At 43.9% G+C, this 27681-nt stretch overlaps 1 protein-coding gene across 1 annotated transcript in view; it reads right to left on the bottom strand.

Annotated features, from left to right (window-relative positions):
* Nucleotides 1-2208: 2208 nt before the first annotated feature.
* Slc9a9 (solute carrier family 9 member A9) overlaps nt 2209-27681 on the bottom strand; it is a 549322-nt gene continuing 523849 nt past the window's right edge. Inside the window, exons 15-16 of the mRNA XM_059268372.1 lie at nt 5375-5480; nt 2209-3795 (exon numbers count right to left, since the gene is read on the bottom strand). Of these exons, the coding sequence (XP_059124355.1) occupies nt 3568-3795; nt 5375-5480 (334 nt within the window). The 3' untranslated portion in view covers nt 2209-3567. The remainder of the gene's footprint in view (nt 3796-5374; nt 5481-27681) is intronic.

The raw sequence follows: 27681 nt of genomic DNA, 5'->3' as shown, positions 1-27681 counted from the left end.
GAGTCAGAGATATCTTTGGAGATATAGACAGGGCAGGAGGAGTTGTCAGAACCGAAATGAAGTCATGTTGGACATGTGGTGCTTACTGACAACCTCAGCACTTGGGAAGTTGAAGATACCAAAAGTTTGAGACCAGCCGGGGCTTCATAGTGAGATTTCATCTCAAACCAACAAGATGGAGTTCCTTATACCAGACCTTTCAAAAGTAACTAAAGCCAAGAGGTTGTGCAGAAATGGTTCTTCTGTACCGGATACTAACTGAATGTGCTCTAATCTTGGCTCCCACTTGTAATCTGCTTCTATTTGTTTTAGATGCGGGTATACTTCACTGAGTTGTTAAAACAAGGAGTGGGGGAATCTGTGTAAGTTCAAGGCCAGCTGGGTCTACAGGAGTTCTAGGACAACCAGGTCTGTAAAAAGAGCCTGTCTCAAAAAAACAAAACAAACAACAAACACAAGGAGTGGGGAAATGTAAGCAGCCTGCCTGGCAGAAATAAATACATTCTAAAGAGACACTTATGTCCCTCTCTTGGGCTATTATACTATTCAAACAATGTACACCAACAAATTAGAAATTCTAATTGAGAAGAAAATCCAGAAGCCCTGGTGACAACTGGAGGAGGAACTTGTCTACCAGAGGAGGAATCTAATGTGTCTTGGAGACAGGCTTTCGGGAGAGACAGGAGCAGAGACAATGGTGGGCAGGACTACACCTTGGCCAGACAGCCTGGTTCTGCATATTTCTTGTCTTCTATTTAAATGTTACTCTCACTTTAGGATTGCAAGTTGGACTTGGGGTCCCCTGGGTATCTTTGTACCACTTCCAAAATGTGGCTACATTGAACATTTTTCTTTATTCTGCTTTTCACTGTAAACAATTAGCTCTGAACATGATGTTGGTGGTGCAGGGAGTGCTTAAAATTTCAGCTTTGATGTATATTGTTAGATTGATCTCTAAGAAGTTTTGAGAAATTTCACAATGAATAAGGACTATAATAACATTTGATGCTGGGTTTCAGACCTGCTCAGACATACCCAAGTATTATGGAAAGCACAAGAGAGGCTTTGGACAGGGCCCTGAGAGTGAGTCAAACTCTATGTGTGTGAATGTGCATGTGGGTGATGTACCCATGTTAAAACGTTCAAGGAAGCACCAGTCATCTAATTAATGAGAATCTTGTTTAAAGCTCTAATAAGGAATGAAAATATTAGTAGCTTGACTAAAGAACTCGTGCCTTTATTATTCATTAGAAACTGGCAGTAAATAATAGGTTTGAATTTCACAGTCATGAGGCTGCTAATCAAAGCACAGGGCATTGCTTAAGATCATAATTCATTATCCTTCACAGCAGTAGCATAACAGGGCTTGTCTTTTTGAATTGCTAACTGGGCACTAGCCTCTGCTAGGCTCTTGGACTCATCCAGAGGGATGAAGGCTGGTAGTCACATAGCAAGATGAGAACACTGTCTCACGTATAAGATGAGCTATGATTGGGATCCTCCTCCAGGATTCAGCCCGGTAAGGGTTATCCCCATGTTCTTGTCAGCAGTAATTCATGATGGCAGGCTGGAAAGAGAGCTTGTCTCTAAGCAAGCAGCCATCTGGGAGGCAGAGACTAGTTTTGTTCTAACTCATCCTTCATGACTTGGTGGTGCCTTCAGTCTGCTCCCACCTCTTCACACCTTACTCCACTTCATCTGGTAGGTCAAACTCTTCTTCCCTCCACTCGCTCTGGTCAACTTACTATTGGGAACTCCTGCCCCCTCTCTCAACACAAAGCAAACACCAAATTTGCAGCTCCCCCTTCTACTTGACGTGGGCAGAAATGAGATGAATCCTCACCTTCTGGCCCTCTTTCCTCCCTTCTTCGGTGTCTTCTCTATTTTTATAGCTCTTCATAAATTGTGGTCACCTCTGGTGGGATGAAAGGAGGCTGTGCTGCTTTGCTTGACTCAGTTTCCCTCGTTTGGGGCATCCTCTCAGATTTTTTTTTTATTCCTTCAGTGGCTTGTGGCTCCAGTCTCTCTGACTGTTCATGGGTCTGAGAGCCCACACATCTCCCTTATGTTAGCATTTAGTACCTGCTGTACTCAGATTTCTAAAGACAAGAGTGGAGCGCTCTCAATTATCCTGGTCAGAGGAGATGTCTTGAAATGAACCTACAGTCAACACAATCATACTCCATAACAAAATTTTATTAGGATGATGTCAAATTAGAAAATTTCTCTACTTGCCATATTTACCCAAAATGACAAGATTTTACTTAGCTGAATATAAATGTTTCCCCCAGTTTCTACTATTTGGAAGCAAGAAAACTGACATGCAGAGCAGTATACCTGATACCACAGGTCTAAGGCTTAAGAAGTGGTCAGCAAAGCATGCATTAGTTTTAAGCTTTGGGCCTGAGAAAGACATCATTCTCTGTCTCCCTCAAAAGCAAGTCCATCATGTCTTAGGCTCCTAAGTCTGAAGCCTGCTCCTTGGAGCCTAATAGCAACGTCTGCATTTCAAGAGAAGCTAGGCTTGAGGTATCTTATGGCTTCAAAGGCACAGGTCATGCAGCTGAATTAAAAGCTATTGTGTTGGTCTCTCCAATGCAGCCTTGAGCCACGCTGGGAAAGGGTGGGTCCAGACTGGTGCTTGTCCTTGGTGCCTCAGTGTGGCTTAAATGCCATCAGCCCTATTATTTTTGTCTTTTTGCAGCCAATCAGTCACCAGTATTGAAACTGGAAAAGGTCAGGGCCCCTGCACAGTCTCCCCCCATGTAGAAGGGTCGTACTGCAAAATATGACTTCCCAGCATGCAGAGGGAACCTGATTCAGGAGCCAAGAAGTTGCTCCAGTGCATACAAGGAGGGGAGGCTCATCACTGGAGTAAAACACAGAATGTGGGAAAGAAACCAGCTTTCCCTGGAAAGAATTCCCGTAGGCTGGCAAGAGGCCCTGCGCTTAACATGGACACACCTGGAGGCAAGCAGCTCCTCGGAGTAGTGGGAAGAGCAGTATGGAGAGAGTGCCAGCAAGGACCACAGGGCCTCCAACTCATGCAAATTCTCTGAGGCCATCAATGGTGGGCACCGAACACTCACTGGACTCTGCACATAGCCTTGAGTTAGTTAGAACATGTGGAGTCAAGTCCTAAGAGATAAGAATTATCGCTTATGCTCAGGGGCTCTTTTTTCATGTTATTAATGCTCCATAATTAAGGGAATAGAATCCAAAATCCATGTGAAGGGCCTAGAGAGCTGCCTGAGGAACAGGAGGAGGAGCCCCCTGCAGACCCAGCATACCTGGTTCATCCCAAAGGCAGCCAGACCTGACTCGCCTGGCCCCCAATCCGGCAGTAAAAATGGCTGTCAGATAATTAAATGAGGTTGCATAATACAGAGGGAAGGTAATGAATTCTCATTTCTGAAGGCACGGGAGGATACATGTGACAAGGTTTTGATTCTGTCCAATTTATGTTCTTAATACTCTTTGTGTCTCTCTCTGCACCGCCTCTTAGGCTCTTGGCATTCCTCCGTGGTCTTACATTACTTGTGATTACATCTGCACTCATCATGCCAATTAGTCCATCTGGGGTTGACCCCGCGTCTGCTCGAGCTTGAGTTCGTAGCTTCCCAGGCCGAGGTCTCCCTCGTAGATGTTTTCCTTGCCAGGAGTCTGGAGTGAAGGCTTCTGGTCTAGAGATAGCTTTGTGGTAGGACTGCTGGGTGAGGAGCCTGGCTCCTGGTAACTCATGGCGAGTTCATCTTGGTTTACAATACATTCCGCATCATCCTCTTTCAGCTCTTCCTGGTTTGTTGAGAGAGAGAGAGAGAGAGAGAGAGAGAGAGAGAGAGAGAGAGAGAGAGAGAGAGGCATCACTTCATGATGAAGATAGAAAACAGAAGCATCCCCATTGTGTAAGAAAAATAGAATTGTGTGTGTGTGTGTGTGTGTGTGTGTGTGTGTGTGTGTGTGTGTGTGTGTGTGTGATACATACATACATGCAGGTGGAGGCCAGGGGTTGACATCAGGAGTTTTTAATGGTTTTCCACTGTCTCTTTATTTTTTTGAGCGAGGTTCTCTCACTAAACCTGGGACTCACCAGTTTGGTTAGACTAACCAGCTAGCTAGCTCTGGGGACCTGCTTGTCTCTATCTCTATAGTGCAGAGATTACAGGTACAAGCCTGGTGCCGGGGATCCCAACTTAGGTCTTCCTGTTTGCAAAACACATTCTTTACTGACTGAGTCATCTCTCCAGGACTGGAGACTCCCTGTTCTTTGAATTAATGACCAGTTTTACTATGGCCCATCTGTGCTTGTTCACGGCACAGCATTCTCTGCGTCAGCATGAAAACTTGGCTTTCTACACAGCCTCAAATAGTCTCCGAGTTCAAGGCCAGTGGAGACCCATGACCCATCTCCTTGGGCTGAGTGGAGAAGAATGGGATTTGGTGGATTTTCTTCACTGGCACCCAGGAAGGTCAATCAGACTCAATACAGCTAAATCCTGTGTCTTTAAAGAAGTCTTATCTTGGTTTTGAGAGGTGCCTGCCTTCCAGAAAACCCTTGGAGCCGAAGATGTTATATTTCACTTTAAACAGGGTTCCAGGACATTTCTTGAGACAAGGGTCACAAGACTAGAAGTGACTGGCATTGACCCTAGAGAATGGGATAACGTCAGAAATGCATAGATTTGACCAGGGATGGTCACCTCATCCAGAGGTTTCCCTGAAGGGTGTGGCATCTCAGCTCTTCTCCCATTGGTTAGGAGGATGACATCAAATCACTGTACAGCGAGCGCTGGCTGGATCACCTTAGGACAGGGTTCCCACCTTTAGAACTCTGGGAGCATCTGAGAGCTATTTAAAACAGGTCTGTTGTGTGAGGATTATTTCTGTCATGTTCCTCTGGGAAGCCCCCAGCTGCTGTTATCTGAGAGAAAGTCTCCGTCTGTAAGGGAATGCTGGCTGATGGCTCCTTAGGCCACTTTCAGCTCCCAGAATCTGCTCTTCTCCAGTTCCCTGACACTCTGATTTGCTGGTAATGACTCTAATTGCTTCTCAGTAGTTTTTTATTCTACTCCCTTGAGCTATAAAGCACAGACCTAATATTCAAAACTTCAAAACACAGCAGTTTGTGAAGACACATCACTTTTACATCTTCTAAGTTCATTTTATGATTAAAGATATTGGCAAAAATAAAAAAAAATGCCTTTTTAAAAAAAGAAGAATAAGCCAACATCAGCAACAACTGAGCAGAGAAGAGAAATACTTCTTGGTGCCGTAAATGTCAAAACCGCCTCCTCCTCAAGCTAAGGAGTAAGAGCCCCGGTGTCTCTAGCTCATTAGTACCCACCAGACCCCCCCCCCCCGACTGTTCACTCACCCCGTAGGCCTGAGGACTGGTGAGCAGCCTGGAGACTGGTCCACACCATGCAGGCAATGTGGTGGTCAGTGGAGGACCCGAGTGTGTTAAGATAGGCTTCAGATATCTGGGGTGGGGGCTGCTAAGGAATACTTGTCAAAAGGAAGTCAGACTTTCATTTCTCACACAGCAGAAACCTTTGCATGCTGCCCCAACAGACAGTTATGTTCACCTTTAAATCTTCTGCTCCCTCATTTAGGAAGCGATTTGGCCTGAAAAAAAAATTGCTGTTGGTAGTCTTTGCTCTACACACTGTGGCAGCCCTCCAGACAGCCCTTCATCATGCAGAAATGGCGAAGGGGCTCCACATGTTAGAGAGAGATGCAGATATCCCTCCTGATCCCTCCAGCCCCCACACCATGGCTAATCTGTTTAGAGAATGCATTTTGAAGAATAACCTAGAACAATCGTATACACACACACACACACACACACACACACACACACACACACACACACAGACTAAGGAGGGAGGGAGGGAGAGAGAGAGAGAGAGAGAGAGAGAGAGAGAGAGAGAGAGAGAGAGAGAGAGAAACACCAGTCATTGCCACAAAGAAGCAAGAGATATTTCATAAAATGCTCAGCTATTTCAGAACTGGGTAGTCAACATGGAATGTTTTCCAAGGTTCTTCATTTTCAGTATTCAATACAGTCACTTTATACTTCACACATCAGTGCCCTTCTATACAAAATTATGCAAATCAGCTGCTGCTAGGTTTGTTCTATTGTTTAGCACCTGTCTTTCCCATCTCTTCATCCCAAAGTGTTCTAACCAGTTAAAAGGGAAACCTGCTCATCTGAAGCCATTGTGCTTCCCTCCAATCTATCAATAATGAAATCCCCAGAGGCAACCTCATGCGATATCATCATCATCATCATCATCATCATTATTATTATCATTATCACTATTATTAGCTGAAAGAAAGTAGTGGAATTATTCCACCATTCTATCAGAAATGACTTTTAAGTTTATATTCTTCCCTCTGCTGGAGAGTATTTCACTTCATCAACTCTCTGCAAAGTGACGATAAAAAGGGAAAGAGGAAAAAGAGAAGCAGTTGACACTGGCTGGCTTGTGAAGATCTGCAGCCACCCACAGGCACTCGGGGTGTGAGAAGATCGGGGGATGAATATAGGAACCACCCATAACTAACAAACACCTCTCTCACTTCTGTGATGCCCCAGCAAGTGGGAGCAGAGGGAGGACCTCTGGTCCCCTCTGAGTGCAGGTCACTTGACAGTCAAGCAGCAATGAAGCTGGGGATGCCTGTGAACACACCTAGGTTTGCTTGGAGGAAAATGATCCGATTTGCAGGCCAGTCTGCGGTACCACATGCAAATGGGAAGCTTGGCTCCTTTAAGATGAGTGGCTGGTGAGGCCGGTTGAGGACCAGGGAAATTACCCTTCAGAGACTGGCTTTGCTGTCACATCTTGTAAGTACATACACAAATCTGAAAGCCCTTGATGAGATCCTATTAATTTTCATTAAAGTGTTATTTCCTTCATTTTCTGGATGAAGGGATCAAGGCCTGGAGATATTATGATTTTATATAACCTAAAGTCTCCCTTTGCAATTTTGGTTGATAGCCTGGCCATTAGTGGCTGAGCCCTCCCTCCCTCCATGCCCCTCACCTCTTACAATTATTTTGAATTCACCACCATCGTCTCTGTCTTAGTTAGGGTTTTATTGCTGTGAAAAGACACCCCGACCATGACCACTTTTATAAAGGAAAACATTTAATTGGGACGGGCTTACAGTTCAGAGGTTTAGCCCATTATTGTCATGGCGGGAAGCATGGTGGCATGCGGGCATACACGGTGCTGGAGAAGGAGCTGAGAGTTCTACATCTTGATCTGAGGGCAGCAGAAGAAAACTGAGACACTAGGTCTTGCTTGAGCTACTGAAACCTCAAAGCTGGCCCCCAGCAACACACTTCCTCCAACAAGAACACGTCTACTCCAACAAGGCCACACCTCCTATAATGCCACTCTCTATGGACCAAGCATTCAAACACATGAGTCTGTGGGGGCCAGTCCTATTCAAACTGCCACAATCTCCTTGGGAACTTATCAAGGCAGAATCAGGCATGGCAGATGATCTGCAGGGTTCTCTAAAAGCAGACTTTAGAGTCTCTTAGTGCTGGTGAGCTGAGCCTCTTCTGGGTCGGGGCAGGAGGATATTGTGTCCTGTCAGGGTTTACCGTTAGTACAGTCCCATGAAAATCTGTGGTTTACCGTTAGTACAGGCCCATGAAAATCTGTGGAAAGGCTTTTGAATGACCAACTGAAGAGCAAGGAAAACTAGTCAAGTTGGTTTCTTGAGGTCTAAGTGGTGGCACATCAACAATGTCCTAGGGGTACCCCTGTGGTCAAGGCTGTAAGAGAGTGAGAGAGGCCCAGGGACCCTCCACCATGCTTCTCAGTGTGCTGAGAAGTTAAAAATGACAAAACAGGGTTATTTAAGTAAAATACAAATTTAGAGTTGTATTAAGAACATTCTTTTAATCCCGATGAGGTACTATTACAGCAAAACCTTAAAGGCTAAATTTCTAGGTTGTTTTTTTTTTTTTTAATGAATGTTAGAACTCAAACTAAACAGAACCATTTGGCTCCTTCTCGATAGTCTCTGCAGATTATACAAAGAAGCCATGGACATGCATCCCATAACTGATGGTTCAGTTATTATTCTATCTGAACCTCAGTTTTGTTACAGTCACTAAAATAACATAAACACAAGGGTTTTAAGCTTTGACTTGCTATTCAGATGCTATTTTTTTTTTTTTTATGGCATTGAGGACTAAGCCTAAGGCTTCATTCATGCTAGGCAGGTACTTTATCATTAAGCTACATCCCTAGCCCTCTTTTTACCTTTATTTTGAGATGGGAATGGGGGGGGGCGTTCTCAATAAGTTGCCTATGCTTGTTTTGAACTTGTAGCTTTCCTGCCTCGGTCTCTCAAGTACCTGGGATTACAGGCCTTTGCCACCAGGCCTGGAACTATTTATTTGACTTTTAAAATTTGTTTTTGATGTTCTGGCCCTTGTCTAAGTGATAGTGGGGATCAACAGTGAGGGTCAACACAGCTGCCACTAAGGCATTTGATGTAGCATTGGGATTATGGGCTCTGAAAGCAGACCTTGCGCCCCTGAACAGCTGTGTTGATTGAGTAGGGGCTAGCAGGAAGTGATGAGTGAGGGAGAGGTGGTGATGGGTGAATCCTGGGAAGCACGCGATGCCCTTTGACTGTTCTGTAGTGATGTGAACCCCAGAAAGCATGAGCTCTGTGCATGATGGGCGGTATGAAGCTCCATGCATTGTCATAGAGATGTGGAGCTGGGGCTGTACTCCCCAACATCTCGGTTTGCTCAGTGATGGCCATATATGATGTGCTCAGTGGACCATCTGCTGAGTCTCTGGTATAGGATGATATTCAGAGGTGGTGTGGTATGAGGGATAGGTTCTGAATGAGTTCCAGAGAAGAATGAGAAGGGCGGATTACAGGCAGTGCATGAGGTTTTCCTGAGGACAGAAGGCCAAGAAAGGTCAAATGGACCACTTGAGTTTGTGTTATCAGACAATGGGGACCCCAGGAAGTGTGATGATGGCATAAAATAAGGTGTTTAGGTATTACCTCTGTGACTCACTCACTCACCCACCTGCCCCACTCACTCACCCACCCACCCTCTCTCTCTCTCTCTCTCTCTCTCTCTCTCTCTCTCTCTCTCTCTCTCCTCTCTCTCTCTCTCTCTCTCTCTCTCTCTCTCTCTCTCTCTCTCTCTCTCTCTCGTTTCTCACCACATGCTTTTGTTTCACATGCCACACTAGTGCGCAGAAGCAGAGTAACAATTATGTGAGAAGATGGAGTGCTTTGTTTCCAGCCTGCTGGACCCTTGAGTGCAGGGCTATTCCTTCTATCTGTGTACAGTATTTGGTACATCTTAGTCACTCAATAAATGATTGCTAAATCAATAAAGACACCAGCTAAGCGAGGGTAAATACAGGCTCAGTGGAACCCAGCAGACCTGGCTTGAGACTATGGACTCTTCCCTCACAGCCCTGTCCTGTCATAGAGGCAGACTGTTAGCATTTAGGCATCTGGACTGGCCTGCCTTAGGGTCCTGACAGGATGCATCCTCCGCTGCAGCCACTAAGGGCACCCCTGTGCAAATTTGCTGCTTTCCCTTATAAAAGGCGGGCCTTGTACACCTCCGTCTCTTTCTCTTCTTTTGCTCCAATCCCCAGGGATCAGTCTCTGCCCCTTCTCTCCCCTCAATAAACCTCCCACGTGGGCCCTGTTGTATGGCGTGACTCCTTCTTGCCGCTTTTAAAATCCAACACAGACTAACTGGACTGGCCTAGTAAGATGATGGGATGGAATCAGGGGAAGCAGCGACTTTCTGGTTCTTCATTGCTAAGCAATATCGGAAAAGCAGCTGGATCTCCAAGGTTACCTGAATTATTAAAAAGTAAGAAAAATCTTTTGATCTACAAAAAAATCCTCAACAGCAGATTTTGCAAAATGTGTTATTTTTCTCATTAGGGCTCTAGTATGTGTTTGGGGAGGGTGATTCCTCAAGGGGCATTTGGCTACGGCTAGTTTTGCTTCCCTAGTAAGCTGAAATTGTACTGAGACAAAAATGTGAAGCTCTTGGGGGAAAACAGTGGCTTTTCTCATTTTTAAAGGGACTAGTGTTTGGTTCAGGGAAGAGTGGAAGCTGGAACTCAACCGGAAATTTAACACATGTGAAATAGGAGAAGCCATTAGCAAACACATTTTCTCCTTTGACCAGGGACTCTAGAGCAAAATTTAGTAGCCATGCACACTAACAACTGAAGTACCTGGCCATAGGAATGCCTCTGATGTCTGTTCTGGGTTGAGGTTTGGGTTACCGTGGATCACCACTCTATTCATTTTAAGTTACTTCAACCGATGGATGTACAGTTTTTTGTTGTTTGCGCCTTGTCTAAGTGACTTTTCATAGATTGGCGAGCATCAAAGACCCTGCTCATCTTCTCCTCCAAGGCTCCACTACCTCTTGCATGGACTCAGGATTTGTTTTCTTTCTGAGTCCTGTGCTGGATAAAGTCCTTGTTTCAAAGTGATGTTAAGTAGAGACAGAGCCTTAGAGGGGTAAGTGGGATGTCATGAGGTCATCAGTGTGTGTCATGAGGTCATCAGTGTGGATTTCCCATGCTGTAATTAGTGTCCTCTGGAGAAACTTACATTCTCTCTTTCTACCAGGAGGAGGGGATTCACTAAAACTTGATCATGCTGGCATCTACTCTTAAAATTTCAGTTTCCAGACCAGTGAGAACATAAATTTATGTTTTTGGAAACCAACTAGTCTATGGCATTTTTGTTATAGAAGCCACAGCAGAATAAGATATCCGTATCTCCAGCCTCGAACCTGGTTTTGAGACCTGTGTAAGCTTGTTTCTTATCATATGTTTTTGTTGTTTTATGTGGCAAACCGGAGCAGGACAGAGTCACAGAGGCAGGGTAACAATGATGTGAGAGGGTGGAAAGCTCCTTTTCCAGCTGCGGGACCCTTGTGTTTCCCTAAGCTAGCCTCCGAATTCCAGTCACCTAGAGAGCTTTGTTAGAAATTCTGATCTCAAAGACCTTTGGAAAGTCTGATTCAATAGTGCTAGAAAGGGTCTTGAAATGCCTTTTTTTTTTTTTTTTGTTAGGGTCTTTATATTTAACCAGCTTTCCTGGAACTCACTCTGTGACCCAGGTTAGTTTCAAATTCATGGCAAACGTCCTTCCTCAGTCTCCCAAGCGCTGGGGTTACAGGTGTGAGCCACCATCTCTGGCTTTATTTATTTATTTTTAGGAGCTCTTGTTTTTTTTTTTTTTAACAAGCAATGCAGCTAACAAAAGATCAGGCAAATCTGGAACACAGTGATGTCTCTTTGAGGCATGTACTGCCACCCATTTAATACAGACCTTAGAGGGGAAGGCAATGAGAATGTCTTTTCATATCCATAAATTTACAAAGTTTAGGATGAGGACAGGTAGAAGGAAAGCTTACTTGGCCCTGAACCCACATCTGTGCAATGGCTTCTGATGGTTGCTTTATCTTGTCTGAGTGACGACACAGATCCTTGGCCTAAGACAATGAGCACTTGATGTTAGTCTTGGATTATCAGAGCAACGGGTCTTGGCTTGTGGAGGAAACATTTGTCCTTCCTGGGAGCACTCACATGAGCCTGTAATGTACTGGCTTGGTAAGTGGGTTTCATATAAGGATGATACGCTTTCCAGGACCCAGTTGCATAAAGAATGAAAGTACATGTCTCTAGGTCAGGTCCTTGGGAACACTCACTTCTAAGTATTCCCATTTATCTTGTTTTCTCAATAGTAGAGGCAGGGGCTGTAGCCCCATTTTCTAAATCAATAAACCTGGAAGCAGACAACTTTTTGAGTTACAGTCTTTTCAAACCCACTCTTAACTGCATTTCCTGAGTACTTTCAGCTTCTAGTGCCAGCTCGCCATCAGAGATAGTGAAGGATGAATGCCAAGTTGGTGAGAAGGGTAAGTGCATGCTGGACTGGATGCCAAATTGACTCTCAGCGCTTAGGCTCCTGCAGAATACCTGGTCCCACATGCTCTGGCTCTCACCTTTCTGAGCCCCACGGTGCTATTTACAGAGCGTCTAGGAACAGGGCTAGCAGAGGACATCCAGACTCATACACACCCAATTGTTCTTTGATTCCAATATACAAATCACACCCTTTTTGTTTGGTTCTAGGGAAATGTAGCCTAACAAAGTGCGTCCTTCCTCTTCCCTTTGGATATGTCAGATCTTATCACCTGACATTCACTGTCTTGCCTTGCTGGTTAAGCATGTAATGGGCCATTCTGTAGAGTTGGCACGTGGGGTTCAGACGGCAGGAAGATTCCTACAAATTCCTCCATCCCTCAGCTCCCTGGCTAAAGGAGGAATTCTAGCTGTGCAGCGTGCTTGTAGAGACTGTGGCTAGGTGGGACCCTGCCTTTACAGCAGCTACTCTGAAGAAAGAGCAGAGGATGAATCTTTTTGTTTCCAAATTATTGTGGTGATATATTGTGTACCCCAATAAAGCTTATCTGGGGATCAGAGGGACAGAGCCAGCTACTAGCTTACCTCTAAGAAATCCTCAGGCTCAAGAGAGGGAGTTCCTATTTCCTCATGCCTTACATACCTTTCTGTGTCCTGCCATGTTACTTCCTGGGATTAAAGGTGTGTTTCACCACTGCCTTGTTTTGTTTCTCTGAAGTAGCCCAGTGTGGCCTTGAACTCACAGAGATCCAGGTGCATCTCTGCCTCCCGAGTGATAGGATTAAAGGTGTGTGCCACCACTGCCTGACCTCTATGTCTAATTTAGTGGCTGGCTCTGTCCTCTCATCCCCAGGTAAGCTTTATTGGGGTACACAATATATCATCATAGAGTGTATGTGATGTTCTGATTTTAAAATAACAGAAAGGCCGGTGACACTAATTCATTCACATAATCACATAATAATACGCTCTTTCAGTCAACAACTGTACCCTCCATTCTCTTAGAGGAAACTGCTGTAGACAACTGCAGGGCCACAAAGGAGGAAACAAATTCCAGAATAAACACCAAGGGCCCTGGATTTCCTAGAGGAAGCCAGTGCCAGGTGAGCTGAGACCCTTCTGGTCTAGTCTCCGAGCTCTGTCCCTCACATGTCCTTCTGGAGAAGCCTGTCCCTTGAAGCCCAGGCAGTGTGTTTCCTCCCACTGGGAGCCTTCCTGGACCTGCCCTGCTGAACTGCTTCAGGTCCACACTGCTTTGACAACCACGTGTACATATCTGTCTGAAAGCATTTGTCAAATTGCCTCAAAACTAACTGTTTACAACATGATTTCCCACTCTAGACTCTTAATCTCTTTGATGGCAAGAACTTTATTATATTTAGTTTTTTTCCCCTAGTGATGGGGATCGAACTCAGGGCCTTGTGTTTACCAGGTGAGCATAAGTGATTATATTTTAAAAGGATTTTCATTACAGAGAGGAAGAAGGAATTGGCAAACCTTATAAATCTAACACATAGGTTAATAAATCTTTATAAAACAAGAAACCACGCCTGCTTGGAAACACAACTTGATCATTTACCTGCAAAATCCTTGCCCCTTGCTGGTGTTTCATCCTCATCAAAGTGTCGTCTTCTTCCTGCCACAGGGACCTGACATCCTGGTTTTTATATGAACCACATTCTTGAGCTTTCATCATAGTTTTATGGCCTGTAAGTGCATTCCTGCACACTACTGTTTGTCTTGCCCACTAAGAAAAGTGTGTATGTCCTCTGATTCTTGGGCTCCTCCCCAACTTTTTCATTTTTTTCCAGTCTACTTGACCTTGGGCATTTCCCACAGTCAGCATTTTGCTGATTGGAGCTCAAGTGAAACTCGAACTCTCTTCCGCCCTGTAGCACGAATCTTAACAGGTCTTATTAATAAAATCAAGCCTGAATCCAGGTATTGGGGTGAACACTGGAAGATCAGAGAGACAGAACAGGCCACAGATACTTCACCTAGCCAATTCCTCAGCTGATCCTGTTTCCTCAGACTGGAAGCTTCTGTGTCCTCATCCAAATGGATCTCAGCTGAACTGTTGCTCAAAAGCCTAAAAGCTTAACCAGTTCTAGTTCCTGATCCTTATATACCTTTCTGCTTCCTGCTATCACTTCCTGGGATTAAAGGTGTGTGTCACCATGCCTGGCTGTTTCCAGTGTGGCTTTGAACTCACAGAGATCCAGATGGATTTCTGCCTCCCAAGTGATAGGATTAAAGGCATGTGTGCCACCATTTTCTGGTCTCTATGTCTATTTAGTGCTGTTCTGTCCTCTGACCCCAGATAAGTTTATTAGGATGCACAATATATTGGGGGACACAATATATCACCACACTGCCATGGGCACTTCCTTCATATTTCCAGTTGGATCAGATTCAAGCTCTGTTCATACCTGATTGTCATCCTTGGTGTGGTCCTAGCAGCCACCTCCTGACAGGTAAAAAACAGGTTAATATGTTTTTTACTGGGAATTGCAAAAGAATGAAATTCTATCTCTAGAATAATTTTATTAGGTAGAATATTTTAAAGAGTTATTCATTCATTTGGTATATCCAGTGGTGCATTTGATGTAGAAGACAGTGCCTGAGTCATTCCATGTATTCCCCAGCATTGAAGTTTCCCTGTCCTGACTGCCTGCTCCCAAATGAACACACTGAGGTTTATATTAATTACAAATGCTTGGCCGATAGCTCAGCTTATTATTATTATTATTATTATTATTATTATTATTATTACTATTATTATAGCTTATTATTAACTAGCTCTTACATTTTAAGTTAACTCACATTCCTTATTTATGTTCTGCCATGTGGTGGTATCTTTATTAGCATGGCACATTCATTTCCTGCTCCCTCTGCATCTGCGGGGCATCTCCTCTGATTCTTTCCTTCCTCATCGTTTTCAGTTTGGCTCTCCTGCCTAACTTTATCCTGTTCAGCTATTGGCCAATCAGCTTGTTTATTAAACTAATCATAGTGACATAAACTTGTTCGGCCATTGGCCAGTCATAGTGACATATATTCACAAAGTGTACAGAAGGATTATTCCACAGCAATAATTAATTTCTTCAGTCTTTCTAACAGTGACTGTTATTTTTGGTTAAATATCATTGTGAAGTGATAAGTTAAAGTTTATTTGATTATAGCTATTATTGTTGATGCTCAAATTGACCCACCTTTGGTTAGTGAGTCTTAGTGACATGATTCCAGTATCTTTTTTCTTTTTTGAGACAAGGTCTCACATGTCCCTGATTGTCATTCATAGTGATATGAATTGACCTTGAATTCATAGAGACCTATCTGTCTCTATTCCCAATTTAATATCTTTGGTATCATTCTTATCACCTATATGACTATTGTTTTTAGGCTCAGTTTATACATATCTTTGCTCATACTTTGGATCAAAAATTTCTTGAAATTTCCTGTTTTCTTTTAGTGAAAAAGTGGTATTTCAGAGCCAGACTCGGGACACTAAGGATTGCTACATACAGTGGAATAGAAGTAAATGACACCAACCAAGCTTTCTATTTAAGTAAAATAACAAATAAACACACACACACACACACACACACACACACACACACACACACACACAGGCTGGTTTGCAGCACTTCCTCATATCCATGGGGCAAGTACTTTCCTCATAGCTAATTTTAGGATACTAAGGTGACGTGGTTGAGTGGGAAGGTGAAGAAAGTTGTGTGCAGTCTGCAAAGTGCAGTCTGCATTTTGGTGATGAAATACATTTATTTCCTTATGTATTTCAGGTTTGATATCTCATGACTTCCTACAGACACCTGCACATCAAGTTCAAGTTTCTAATTATTCAGGACATAACAAAAATAATTAGAATTTTCCATAATTATTCACTCGTTATCTCCCATATTGCACACAGAGCAGACACGGAATATTACTATTGCCACCATAATAATTACCCCAAAATGCTAGTTTTTGCATATTTGAACTTTTTTTTGCATTAACACTTCTTTTGTATTCTAGCTTCCCATTTACAACACCCTATAGTAACTATAGATAGCAGCCCCTTATTTATATTGCCTGAATGTGTGGCTATTAATATTTTCCTAGTCCTAGCTCTGCAAGGACTGTGTATCAAATGCTCACCATCAGATCTTCTGTCAATGTCTCACAAGTCATTTAGATTGAAACTTGTTATTCAATAGATTTCTCAGGAAAGGCTCATGGGATCAATATTCTCTGAGTTCTTGTATATTGATAACAGTCAGTGCCCATTATATTTTGAAAGTCAATTTTTCTGGAAATAAAATCATTGACTTACTTTCTTCGAGTATCTTAAATATATCACTCTATTTCTTTTGACACAAGAAGTTGCTCCTGAAAGTATAATGAAAATGTAAATCATGTGCTTTTCTACTTGATGCTCAAAGGGCTTTTTCCCTAGAATTTATTAATATCACTAACATTTGTCTGACGCTGTCTGCTCTAGGCTGATGGTTGGAGGCATGAGGCATGCTCTACTGGGAGCTCCAAACCTGTTGTTTCAGGAAGTGTCTCTCAACTTAGAAGTTGCTGTTTCCCTGCTCTTGTGGTTTGAATAGGAAGTGTTGACCCCAAACTCATGCTTGATGAGCAATAATAGTCAGAGGTGGGACATCAAGGGGTGGCTGGATCATCAGGGTGCTAGCCTCACAAATGGATTAACAATCCACAGATGAATTCATGGCTGAAAAGAGTAGCAGAGGGCGGGGTCTGGCTGAGGAAGTGGGTCAGCTGGGATAGGGTGTTGAAGGTGTTTAGGATCCTGCACTCTCCTTCTCTTTCTGCTTCCTGGCTACCAGGGTGGAAGCAGCCTGCTCTGATGCATGCAGTTGCTGTTGTAATTTCCTGCGTCACCTTAGGCTGAAGCAGGGCAGCCAGCGAACTACAGGCTGAAACCCAGCAACCGTGAGCCGGAACACCTTTTCCTCCTGTCAGCTGTCCTCACATGTTTAGTCACAGAGAGAGGAAGGTGACACATGTGTTTTGCCTTCTTTCTTTAGGGGCTCCTGTTTCCCGGATGTTCAGCTTTCTTTGCTTGTCTTTGATATTTGTTATTTTCTCTCAAATTCTTTTTATAGTCTTCTTTCTTTTTTGTTTAAATTTTTATCCTTTTCATCAGCTGTTTTTTTTTTTTTGAAGGTATTACTCATTGTGCTTATTTGGTTTACGTTCTATGTAACTTAGCCACGATTTCTAAAATGACTTTTTTCTTTTAAATTATTTTTGGAGTTTAAGTTTTTATGATTCTGATTACGGTTGTTCTTTTGCGTCTTGTATCATTTGCATGCTGCTTTCTAACTTAGCTAATGAGTGGTGGTATAGTTCTGATTTACTTTATGGCTGTATTTTTGGGCATACTTTCCTTGTGTATGTTATTTCTGTTTTATTTTTTTCTTGTAAGAGCTACCTAGGACCTGGCTTCCATTATTTTCACAGTGTTCACTTTTACGTTAAATTATTTTCCTTGAACTTGTGGAAAGACTCGCATTTCAGGAAACTATTTGCAATTTCGGAGTCCCTCTTCTGTTGAATTAACTATGGTGGCTTGTATTCTGAGCTTTCCTGCCTGTTTGCTTCCCCAGCTAACCTGAACTCATGTGTGTTTTGATTCCACTCTGCAGTCTCTCACCCTGCCCTGGTGGGGATATTCTGAGAGCTCTTGGCCTTCTTGTTTGTTCTTGCCCTCCAGCCCCTCTTACTGAGATCCCCCTCTTACTGAGACCCCCCTCTTACTGAGACCCCCCTCTTACTGAGACCCCCCTCTTACTGAGACCCCCCTCTTACTGAGACCTCTCCGTTTCTCTTGATAGAGAAGGTGGTACTCTCCACTCCGTGAGCATCTTTAATGTTTGTGTTCATGTTAAGGTACCCCAACTTCCCAGGGATGCTGTCTGCTCTTAGGGGCTTCTGCTCTCAGCTTCTCCCAGATGCTACTACTCAGTTGCTTTTTCTTACCTTCTGTCCAGATGCTTGTGTTTATACCTACTGGTCATCTGGGTTTGTGAGACAATTTGACCCTAATTTGGTTGGAAATGTGTCCATGGGTTTTGTTATCTAATTGTTCCACCCATTTTTATATAGGGTTTGTAGAGATTCAAAGACTGCAGTGTTGATACCACTGCCACCCTCCCAGTGTCCCCCAGGGGTGCTCAAGCTGCCTGAGACCTGCCTGTGATCAAACAGTGCCCCCTTAGAATTATCAAAATGAATATCCGGGGTCACAGCCAGGTGAGCTGGGTAGTCAGATGATGCCCGGAGAAATGGTTCTCCACCTTCTCTGGCAGAGGATTTATCTCTGAAAAGGTGCCAACATGCTTATCATCTGAATGCAACTTTATAGGACATTACAGAGGCTCCCAGATGCCTTGAAACTTGGCCCCATTCCCCCAGAGGCTTGAGAGGTAGGAAACCCAGGAATGATTAAGAACAAGGGCAGATTAAGGACTGATAAAGTAAATGCTGACAATCCTGTTTGTACTGGGGGTTAGTTTTAGCAGTGATAGCTATAGGATCTACTTATCACATGCTAAGATAAATCCATTTGGCTCCTCAGATCCAGACGATCCAGGGACAGAGAAAGGGCATCGAGATGTTTGTTGGAAAGCTTAAAGGAAAGAAGAGTGTTCTAAGATACCAGTGCACCAGTGTAAGTAGGGCAAATGGAGTCAAGATAAACCAGCAGACGTACTGGGATAAGGAGGAAACCCTAGCATTCATCTAATCTACATCCTTGGATCTTCAGAAGAAAGTCTAAACCCAGTCTCTACCAGCTGGTCACCTGACTGCGACAGAAGCTCCTGCTGTGCTTATTAAAATGAAGTCTCCTGGGCCCTTGAAGTTGACCCTCTCATGTAGGTGGGCTGAGTGATCTGTACTTTTAAGCAAACCTGTGATACTGGACCCTGTTCCAATATGATCTCAGCTCTTCTTTACTCATTATACTTGCAAACCAACCTAATTACAAATGAGGTTGCATTTTGAGGTCCTTAAGTTAGTACTTCCACACATCTTTCTTGGTGGTGGTGGGGTCAGGTGGGGTAGGGGCGCTATTCAATCTATACTACCTAACTACTTAATAGCCATCTAAGTCTGCTATTTATTTATTTACACTTTTCTCGAAGTAAAAGGACAAGCTAGGCTTGACTCACAGCTTTGCTACTGATTATCCATAAATGGCTAAATTTTTTGACATTTTGAACTTTATAAAATGGAAACAATTTAACTTAGTGACCTCATAATGGAGAGGATTAGATAAGATAAAAACTAGACATAATTTCTAGCACCATTCTGGGCACATAGTCAGTACTCACTCAATAGATGTTAGCTACTATTATTATTTTTTTGCTGCTTCCTTTGAGGAGTTACAAATATTAGAAATATCTCAGTGATGGATGGAGAGATGGTTCAGCAGTTAAGCAAACCACTGGCTGCTCTTCTAGAGGACCTGGGTTTGATGCCCTTAGTAACTCACATGGTGACTAACCCTATATAATTCCAATTCTAGGGGCTCCAACACCCTCTTCTGGCCTCTCCAGACATTGCACATACATGGGTGCATACATACACACAGACAAAACACCTATACACATAAAATAAAAATAAATAAATCTTTAAAAAAAGAAATATTTTTCAAACATCCTAAGTCAAGTTACTCCTGTAACATCAAGCACACAGCCTGCAGAATTCACAGTACTTCCTTTGCTGGCTGCTGGATCCCTTAGAAAGATATTGCAAAGTTCCTCCCCTAAGTCCCCAAGCAGATACTGCTCATTGTATGACCAATGACACAGTTTCACAGCATACTATGTTAATTATGCACTTAGAGGATAAAGGTCCTCCTCGCCCAGGAATGACTACGTCTTTATAAAAGTGAGGTATTTGCTTAGAAGTGGGGGTTTTTACATTGGGCAGCAGGTTTTTAATGCCACCTTTGTTCAGTCTTTCTCATTGTTTGTTCACAGGGCCCTAGCTGTCCTTGAGGCCACCTTCTAAATTTCCCACATCCATTGGTCACTTTTTATTCTTGGCCATTTAGAAAACTGCTTAGTAAGATATCTGTGCTGACTCTCTGAGTAAGACAAAGCCAACACACACACACACACACACACACACACACACACACACACACACCCCACACACACACACAAGAGGGTGACAATGCAATCTTGACTATCACTCATTGAGTTGATGTAGATTATATTGAGTTATTTTTGAGCTGTGGGATGAAAGCTGTTCAGGAAGTATGAGGACTTCTATTTTCTTGGAAAGGACACAGAAAAGAGCCCTATGTTACTGGTCATGTCTTATAATCTCTTAGAAACTTTACTCTGCGGTCTTGTATGCAAGTTGGACAAAGAGTGCATCTTTTGTAAGTCATCACTCATGCAGGAATGAGATTTTTAATAGTGCAGATGCCCAAGGGTCATTCATGCTCCTGTAAGTAATCCCCCCAAATTCATTGGTTCACCAAGTTGGACATGGGTGGAATGTTTCTTTGTTATCCATCAGTGTCCTTTCTGGACTGAGCAGATGCCTATCCATGCATTCCCAAGAAAAGTCAACAGCATCCCTTCCATTCTCATAAGCTAGTCTGTCCACTGCCAGCTTGTGCTCTCTGATGTCTAGCTCTCTTTATTTTCCTGGTACTTGAAACAGGTGCATCTGCTGCATCCTTGAGGTAAGCTGGACTATGAGACCAATGCTGGCCCATGTGCCATGGTCATAAGTAACAAGTATCACTTTTTTGAGATAGGGTTTTTCTCTGTAGCCCTGGTTGTCCTGAAAGTAGCTCTGTAAACCAGGCTGGCCTCAAACTCACAGAGACTCTCCTACCACTGCCTCCCAAGTACTGGTATTAAAGGCATGAGCCACCACTGCCTGGTACAAGTATCACTTCTATACAGAAACATGGGCAGGTAGCAGGTGACTCTTTGCTACAGTGACCCCAGAGTGAGATCCTGAGTTAATACATGGCGAGCAGTGTGCCCAGAGACTTCATCCATCTCTTCCAGAACCTTTAAGTGTGAGAGAAACAAAACTGCTGGATGAGCCACTGAGATTTTAGGAACATTTGCTACAGCACAGCCTGTCTATCTCAATATGACTTACTATGCCTTGTCAGAGATGTTTGGGATCTCAGAGGCATTCAGGATTGGTTAGGGATATTTATATACCAATAATGAGATATCTTAGAGATGATGTTATGTCTAAACACAAAATTCATTTATGTCTCATACGTACTTACTCAGTACTCTACTGGTAGTTTTATTATTTTTGTGTATAAGTGTGTTTTGACCCGCCCGTCTCATGAGGCTGGGTGTTGGATGAATAGTCTACTGGTGGCTTCACGTTAGTACTGAAAGGGTTTCGGATTTGAATTTTGCATTTTTCAGATTTGGGTTTTCAGATTCAGGGTTCAAGATCTATATTGCGCGCTCTCTATTTTATTTTTTAAAATGCTAACCCTGAGCTATTAAAATGATTCCACAACCCATGATGGATAGTCACATAGAGTTTGCAAATCATTTGATGGGCCCATCTGGCCCATCTGTGGCCCCGGAGTGAAGAACAAGTGCTCCAGGGAGGAGGGAGAGCACACTCCAGTGCTTGCTTTCCTCAGCCCCTGTCAGAAAGTCTGGGACGAGGTTCCCTTAGTCAGTGGACTGGTTCTGTGTGTGGGATTCTACCGCTCAAATGGACGAGGATCCAGATTCAGGTCTTGTGAGCTCCATGCTCTAAGTGTAGGCCTGTGCACATTGAGGATTCAGATTACAGTGTATCCTGCTGATCATTAAAATAAACTGTTGTACAAAGACATGACTGATGTACTGAACTGTCAAAGATGGGGTTGGAGGCCTCCATCATGGCTGTGCCCTTAAGATACTACACCTGCAGGGTGACCCTCCCTGAATTTCTTTGTAATTTCACTGGCCATACTCTTTCACATGCTTTCCTGAAATGAAGCTGGATCCTTTTTAGTGTGCTTCTGTCTCTCTGGGTCTTTACACAGGCTGTTCATTCCAGTTGTACACCCTGGCACATGGGAGTTCTTTACCCATTCATTCACGCGCAGATCTGTGTCTCTGAACAATGACCCTTTGATGTTTTATTTCCCACTCTCCCAGGGCCCCTCACTCCCTGTCTTACACAGATTCATCATTAAAGCACGGAGCCCTTCCTCCTACCACACCTTGCTTGAACCAGAGATGTTTCTCTTTTAGCTTCTCATCTTGCTGGGGGTCAGGGGGTCACACGAAATCCCATCCAAATAGAAGTGCTTTGTAAGTGACGGAAACTTCAATGCATACGCCAAGGTTAGCAATGCTACGTACTTTAAAAGACAAGATTGATTTATGAAGGTGGATGTGAGAGGCTGTTTTGTAGTACTCACGTTGTCTCATCTCCATCATATACTTATTATAGATATTTACCTTTGCACACACTGACTCTTAGGTCTTTCCTTAAAGCCTGTAGGATAGGGTGGCATTTGCCTGCCCAATGCCTAGTCCCCCTTCCAATAAAATCCCTACTTCCTCAACAGATTAGGTAGCCAACAAAATGGAAGAAATTGATGGCTAGCGTTTCTAACTATTTTTTAAAAAAGCATTACTCTTGTCCCCTTTCCCTTCTTGTCTAGAACTTGACTGCATTTTCTGGAACTCCAGAAGCTACTTTGAGGTCAAGAGTAAACTTGGGGATAGATAGAAAGCACGCGTTAAGACTGGCATAAAGAAAATACAATGGGTTGTAGTAAGTAGTACCAATGACATCACTGAGCTCCATGACCTGCCGCAGTTTATCTACAGCCAGACTTCTCTAACTGGGCCTGTTTTCTCTGCCTGCTGTCTCCCCCTAACACCCCCACCACCAGAGAAGAGCCGCTTTGCCATGCCTACCTGCTATGATGGACTGAAATCTCTGAATCCACGAGCCCAAATCAACCTCTCTTCCTTCAGGTGGCTTCTGTCGGGTATTCTGTTACAATAACGACAAAGGTAACTACTAATACCTGAAGCAGAGCTGGGGTCCAAGTCGGGCAACGCTTCTTTGCTATGGGCTTTGTGCCTGCTAGAGAACTTCCTCACCAAGGCTCCGCAAGCTTCCACCCAGACCATTCTGATTACACATTACACCAAAATTACCTGAGCACACGTTTCACCTCCTGTTAGGCTGCGTGCATCGTGAGGGAGGGACACTGTTGCTCACCCCTCTTTGTCACTGTCACTCACTCCTCTTTGTGCCCACATATGCTTAGTGCCCAGTGACCAGAAATGAATCCTTTCAAGTGATACTTGATGGATCAAATTGAGACTTGAGAGAGATTAGGGGTTGACACGCAAATTCTCTCGGGATTTTGTTTTGGATTTCACTAGTAAGTAATAAAGTCTTGGGATATGAATGGCACTGATGGGGCCCTTTGAACCCCTTATTGAAAGGAAAGGGGAAAAAAAAAGGTCTAGCTATGGATTTCAGCTATGGATTCCCCCAGGGTGGTTCTTATTTGCTGTCACATTTTCCTGTTGTAGAGTCTATGTCCCTAGAAAGCCCTGAAGCAGCCTGCGCAGTAAGAATGCCTTGCCTGGCTGTTCTAGCCTCCTCAAGAGGCAAAGCCTTTCCCCCGGGACTGGGGATCAGAGATAACCGACTCCTCAGGCACGGCTGCCTGGCTCCTCTGCAAGCCCCAGTCCTGTCCCCTTGGCCCTCCCAAGGCACTCTGGGAGGGCCCTCCATGCTTGAGTTGCAAGATTAAATGAATGTATGTTTGGATAAGATGCTTTTAGGCTCCAGATCAAAGTTTGCGCCACTGGGGGAGGGGGTATAGACCCCTTTCAGCACAAGTACAAAGCCAGCTTTCCCATCCTGGGAGCTTCTGGCTCCCAAGGAAGGCATAGCCTGTATCTGCTGTGCCAACACATTTTCTGGGGGAGTAGAGGTCATGGCTACCAGGGAACCAATGCGATGAGAAAATGGAAAATGCACGTTTTATTAAAACCACTTGAAATGTTATTTGGCATGAACAAAATTGATCCTTTGGCTAAATAAAACCACTGGAGAGCAAATTAAACTGTGACTCATAATATGATTATTCTGTCCTTGTAAAAATAATAAAAATTGTTTTGGTAGCTTTGCTGTGGGTGTTTGTGTGCTCACTTTAATAAACAGTTCTAGGGCCCTTTCTGGGAAGGTACAGATATGGACTTAAGCCAAAGCAGTGGCAGGGACTGTTCTGTTTGCCATGTTGCAGAAGAGATGGAGAAAGCACCTAGCCCACAGACAACCTTACTCTCTCAATTCACCTCGATTATTTACCATTCCTTTGCAATTGTGAGAAGACTCACAGAGCTGAGGGGAACTGGAAGTCTATTCATTCTTTAAAGAGACATAAAGTGGCCGTTGGAGTCCCAAATGATAATTCTTTTCTCCTTACTAATATCCAACTGCTGCTAGGAGACCTGGGAGAGAAATTCATTTAATGCCAGCTCTGGAAATCTCAATGGGATTTAGCTCTTGTCCCAGGTTTGAAGCCTGTTTTGGAAATCACCTCAGAAATTGGGAAGCTGAATGGACTGTGACCTTGAGGTGCAATTCCTCTGTAATGTTGCAGAAGGATGTCGAACTTCCCCTCACACGCATCTGCCTACTGCTCAGCGGTGGTAAGGAAGAAAGCATTGGTAATTTTCCAGAAATATGATTATGTTGTGGATATCTGCAGCTCAACTTGAGCCTTAGCCAGCTGGAATTTGCTAAAGAAAACTGGATCTTAAAACATTTCCACCTCAACCCCACAGGACTTGGGTGCCCAGGCACTCTTATAACATTTAAACACATCACCAGAAAACTTGCTGCCTACTGACAGACATCATCAATGATGGGAGAGGCTCTGCTATTATTCATGGGTCATCTTCCAAAGCCCAAGACTTTCTGTTAGCAAAATGCATGATACAGACAGCTGATTGCTCTGGATCTACACAATATTTCAAATTCCTTCAAATTGCTTACTGACTAACCATTTCTGGGGCTGTCCTGCTGGCACAGGGAAGGTGTCCACATGCTGATAGCCGTGGCCCTGTCCAGGTTATGGGTGTAGACTGGCTATGTCCTTTCCCCAATTCTATGACTATCACTGAGTTTCTGATATAAGAATCAAAAGCAGCCAACCCCTGGCTCTCTGACCTTTCAGTTTGGGATTGAAATACCCCTGGTGCCTACTGTTGAGTAGACATAATCTACACTGGAAGCTCCATGCCAGCTTTGCATATGAAAAACCCTCTTTAATCTGTTTATCACTATCCTCATCTTAAGACTGAGGTTACCGGAGCACTGGGGGATCAAGAGGCCACTCCACGGCCATGTAGTCAGGATATAGGGGTACCAGGTAGAACTCCCCAATGTCGTACTCCCCACCTCACCTTGTCTCTGGAGCATGATGTAGTACAACCACTTCCTTAGCTTAGGCTGAGTCATTGGAGGGGTCTCCTAGGAAAACAGCATCACTCTGAGGCTTGGCAGCCTTCACGCCCAAGGCTGTCAACCTAGCAGGTGAAAGGAACCTGAGAACTCTGTGGCATGACTCATGGTAGGAGAACCAACCATAGATTGTTAGGCAAAGATTTTTTTCCCCACTGGAAAATTTACTGGAAACTTCCATTTGCAAAGATGGAAGTTTTAGTATTTTTGTCTCATTATGTCCAGGTTCCTCTAGGACAATGTAGAAAAAGAAAGGAAGAGGAAATTCTCTCTCTCCTCTCTCTCTCTCTCTCTCTCTCTCTCTCTCTCTCTCTCTCTCTCTCTCTCTCTCTCTCTCATTCCAAAGTTATATCCAGGAGTTGTGCCTTGAGAATTTGGGAAATTAAACAGCCAAGGAGATTCTTATAACCCAAACCCCAAGAGAGGCGGGGGTCTCAGGGTTAGTAACACACAGAGAACTGAAGGATCCTTTTCTCTTTTAACCAGATAGAGGAAGGTCAAGGGCATCTAAAAGTTGATGATTTTAGAAGCTGGAAATTCCATATTCCATCTGCCATCTGCTGACTGAATGGTAGTTGTTATCATTTTCTCCTAATTGAGCTTCTTCTTCTTCTTTTTTTTTTCTTTCTGTTGCTGAGCTTCAGAGTGCTTGCCAAGAAGGGCATGTGCACTCTCTGCAGGTAAGCATGGTGGGCAGGGGTGAAGTGCTCTCCATTAGCCTTCCTGGACCTCCCTGAGAGCCCTGGCAATGGCTTGAACACAAACACAGTACGGATGCAGACAGGGCCTAGGACCTTTCAGAGCATTTGGAAGAGGCCAAGCAAGCAGACCAGCCACCCTTCTGTTGGCTTTCTCAGGACCCCAGAAGCCTGATGCCATTCAGAATCAGTGGAGTAATTTGACAGTTTGAAAGGAGTCCAATGTAATTTTTAGTCCAGGCAGTAGCCAGGCTCTGAGCAAATCACTGGTGTTGACTGCCTGGTGACAACCCTTCTAGCTCTGATCTTGAGTTCAGCTGGGGCTTCACAAGTGTTCTTGCTCAGGCTAAAGCAGCCATTGTTCTACGCCATGGCTTGGGTGAGTTTTTGTCTTTCCCATTGATTGTTTCCAGGTCAGGGATGCAGTTCTGGATTAATACACATCTGGAAAGCAATCAGACTGGACAGAACTCAGAGGCTCCAGACCACCACCGGAGCATTGTCTCCTGGTGTTTTCCGAGACTCACCTAATGCAGACCAACTCTGAACTCTCTAGAAGAATATTTCTGAATTCCTGAGAGACTGTGAAACAGATGCTGGTGTGGCTTACCCCTGGGACATTAGAGTCCACATCACTAGAAATCTTGAAGCAGAAGGTTCCTTTTTTTTTTTTTAAATTCATGATGTGTTTATGGGTGGAATTTCCCCGGCCCTCTCTTGCCTTGCTACTTGGGTTAGTGTGCTAGAAGACACTAGCTGGCAAGCAGGGAGGAGGGGAAACATGGCCACTGAAGTACTTCTGAATGGACTGTGAGCACTGAGTGAGAAGAGGTGGCAAGGCTGGTAACATTTCCACTTTTGTGTTCAATCTTTGGCTTGGTCATTTCACAGCTTGGACATGGTTCTTGCTTTGTGGATATACACGAGTGCTAGTAAAGCACACTGGGATTTATTTGGTGAGTCAAATAATAGCCTGCCATAGGTAAGCAGGAAAGGCGCTATGATCTAACGGGGAAATGTTTCTCTTGTCTTTCCTTGTATTCTGGAAGCTTCTCTTTCATGCTTGCCATCGCCCGCTGCTCTTGTGGTTCACAAGGTCCTGGAGTTGAAAGAAGAACATGGGGCAGATCACCCACAGCTTCCAGGCGACTCCATGAATTCTCTCCTTGCTCACACAACGAAGGAGCTGACGGTATAGCTGCTGCCTCAGGATCTGGAGGAATTCCCAATGCTGCTGCTCATGCAGGCCAGTGCAATCATTCTCTCTCTCTCTCTCTCTCTCTCTCTCTCTCTCTCTCTCTCTCTCTCTCTCTCTTGCTCAGCCTCCCGTTCTTTAGTACTAATGGAATGATGGTGAGATGCTTCTTGGAGTCATCAGCCTACACACCTTTGCCCTTCAATTAGGAATGACCTAGGTGAAGAGGATCACTCAAATAAAGTGGACTCCAAAGAGCATTTGGAAGACTTAAAACATTTCCCTGAGATAAATTACTTGATTTTTT

Source organism: Peromyscus eremicus, chromosome 7 (assembly GCF_949786415.1).
Source record: "Peromyscus eremicus chromosome 7, PerEre_H2_v1, whole genome shotgun sequence".
NCBI classification, from domain to species: domain Eukaryota; kingdom Metazoa; phylum Chordata; class Mammalia; order Rodentia; family Cricetidae; genus Peromyscus; species Peromyscus eremicus.
The sequence above is the reverse complement of the archived record's forward strand: the minus strand, read 5'-3'. Positions and strand labels throughout refer to the sequence as shown.